Source organism: Bos indicus x Bos taurus, chromosome 15, assembly GCF_003369695.1.
Source record: "Bos indicus x Bos taurus breed Angus x Brahman F1 hybrid chromosome 15, Bos_hybrid_MaternalHap_v2.0, whole genome shotgun sequence".
Classification (NCBI taxonomy): Eukaryota; Metazoa; Chordata; class Mammalia; order Artiodactyla; family Bovidae; genus Bos; species Bos indicus x Bos taurus.
Genome location: NC_040090.1, coordinates 4,574,299 through 4,576,600, shown reverse-complemented (window position 1 = coordinate 4,576,600; position 2,302 = coordinate 4,574,299). Strand labels below are relative to the sequence as shown.

The window sequence follows — 2,302 nt, the reverse complement described above, 5'->3', positions numbered from 1 at the left end:
CAAAGAGTTGGACATGACTGAGCGACTGAACTTGAATTTAAAGACAAATAGTCTGATTTAGATAAATAAGATGCTGTGAGTTACTGAATTGCTAAGTGTGCTGAGTCTAAAGACTTCTAGGGCTCATATATAAAAGCAACTTGCCAGTCCAGGTTCGATGCACGATACTGGATGCTTGGGGCTAGTGCACTGGGACGACCCAGAGGGATGGTATGGGGAGGGAGGAGGGAGGAGGGTTCAGGATGGGGAACACATGTATACCTGTGGCGGATTCATTTTGATATTTGGCAAAACTAATACAATTTGTAAAGTTTAAAAATAAAATAAAATTTAAAATAAATAAATAAAAAAAAAGCAACTTAACTGATGAGAACAGAGCAGGATCCTAAACTCTTCCACACGTGATAAGGGAGCCTCTGAATTAATTCAGATGAATGATGAATTCAAATCATTTTATTACACTGAGCCTCCTGGAAACCACCATAAGTTTAATTTTAATACATGCCTTAGAGAAGTATAGTGAATAAAAGCATAAGTACATGCTTACATAAAACCACATGTATATGCACAAACACATGTAGACACTAGGAAATTTATTCTAATAGTTGGGAATAATGATAATCATTTGAATCATTTTATATATGCTATTCTTTCTCACTTGACTCTCTTTACTTGTCCTTAGGGTGTCCTAACTCATTCTAAGGTATGGTGCTATTTACTTAATTATATTTGTAATTCATCTCTTCCCCTCAAGAAAGGCAGATATTTTCCCCCTTTGGGTGCTAAAGTATATATAGCACATAGAAGTATGACCAGCCCTTAGAAGGCAATTTCTAAATATGTGCTAAACATTTCCATACTTTTTATTCTTTTTAGAGACACACAGAGAACAGTTTGAAGCCCATCACCTAAATTATATGATTCATATTGTACACAAGACTTAAGAGAAAGAATTGCATATTCTTTTCCATGTACTTTGTAGGGCATGTTTTACATCTTTGTTCCTCAAACTGTAGATCAAGGGATTTAGCATAGGGATAATGAGAGTGTAAAATATAGATGCCATTTTATCTGTGTCAAATGAATGGTGGGACTCTGGTTGCACATACATGAATATTAAAGCCCCATAGAACACTGTGACCACTGTCAGGTGAGACCCACAGGTAGAAAAAGCCTTTTGCCTGCCTTCAGCAGAGCTCATCCTGAGAACGGATGCAAGAATAAGAAGGTAAGACACGAGAACTATCAGAAGAGAGAAAATCAAATTAAAACCTGCTGAGATAAGAATAATCAGTCCAATTTCACTTGCATTTGAGCAGAGCAAAGATAACAAGGGAAGACTGTCACAGTAGAAATGTCTGATGACATTATAGCCACAGAATGATGAGTCAAATATTTTTACAGCAATAAGAAGAGACTCAAATATGCTATACAAATAGGGCATTGCCACCAGCACTTGACATACCCTTTGTGACATGACCACTGGGTAGAGCAGAGGGTTACAGATGGCCACATAGCGGTCATAGGACATTGCTGCCAGAATAAAAAGCTCACTAATAATGAACACGAGAAAGAAAGTGAGCTGTGTGGCACAAAAGTAATAGGAGATTTTATTTTTATCCGCCACAAAATTTACTAACATTTTGGGGCCCACGGTTGTTGAATAACCAAGATCAGTGAAAGCCAGGTGCCTGAGAAAGAAGTACATGGGTGTCTGCAGCCTGGAGTCCACCTTAGTGAGGATGACCATGCCAAAGTTGCCCACCACAGAGATCACATAGATGATGAGGAAGAGCACAAACAGTGGAGCCTGCAGCTCAGGGCAGTCTGTGATTCCCATAAGGATGAATTCACTCAGCACTGTTCCATTGTGTGGTTCCATCCAGGTTTATGAGGAAACCTATTCTGGGTAGACACAGCAGCAGAGTCAATAGATTTTGTGTAAAATGTCTTCTTAGATGTGTTAGTATGCAGAACTGGTAAGTAATATAAATTTAAATGTCCAGTTTAGCATATTTAAATGTAAGTCCATCTGTCACACATTAAAGTATACATAAATAGAGACAGAAGGAGATATGAAGGTAGATCAGCTATTCTCAATTAGAGTGATTTTACTCCCCCAAAGAATATTTTTCCACTGTCTGGAGACATTTTGGCTGTCATAACTGACAGTTGAAATGCTATTGGCTTGTAATATTTATAGGCCAATTAAAGCGTTCAATATCTTAACATACCATATACGCAACCTGTAATAATATTGAGCCAGTAGTCACAATAATATCCGAGTTGACAAGCACTATAG

At 37.8% G+C, this 2,302-nt stretch overlaps 1 protein-coding gene across 1 annotated transcript; it reads right to left on the bottom strand.

Moving 5' to 3' along the window:
* Positions 1–940: 940 nt before the first annotated feature.
* LOC113904669 (olfactory receptor 8K3-like) lies at positions 941–1,882 on the bottom strand. The gene has a single exon (XM_027561784.1). It carries the CDS (start codon positions 1,880–1,882, stop codon positions 941–943), a length of 942 nt encoding a protein of 313 aa, XP_027417585.1.
* Positions 1,883–2,302: the final 420 nt, after the last annotated feature.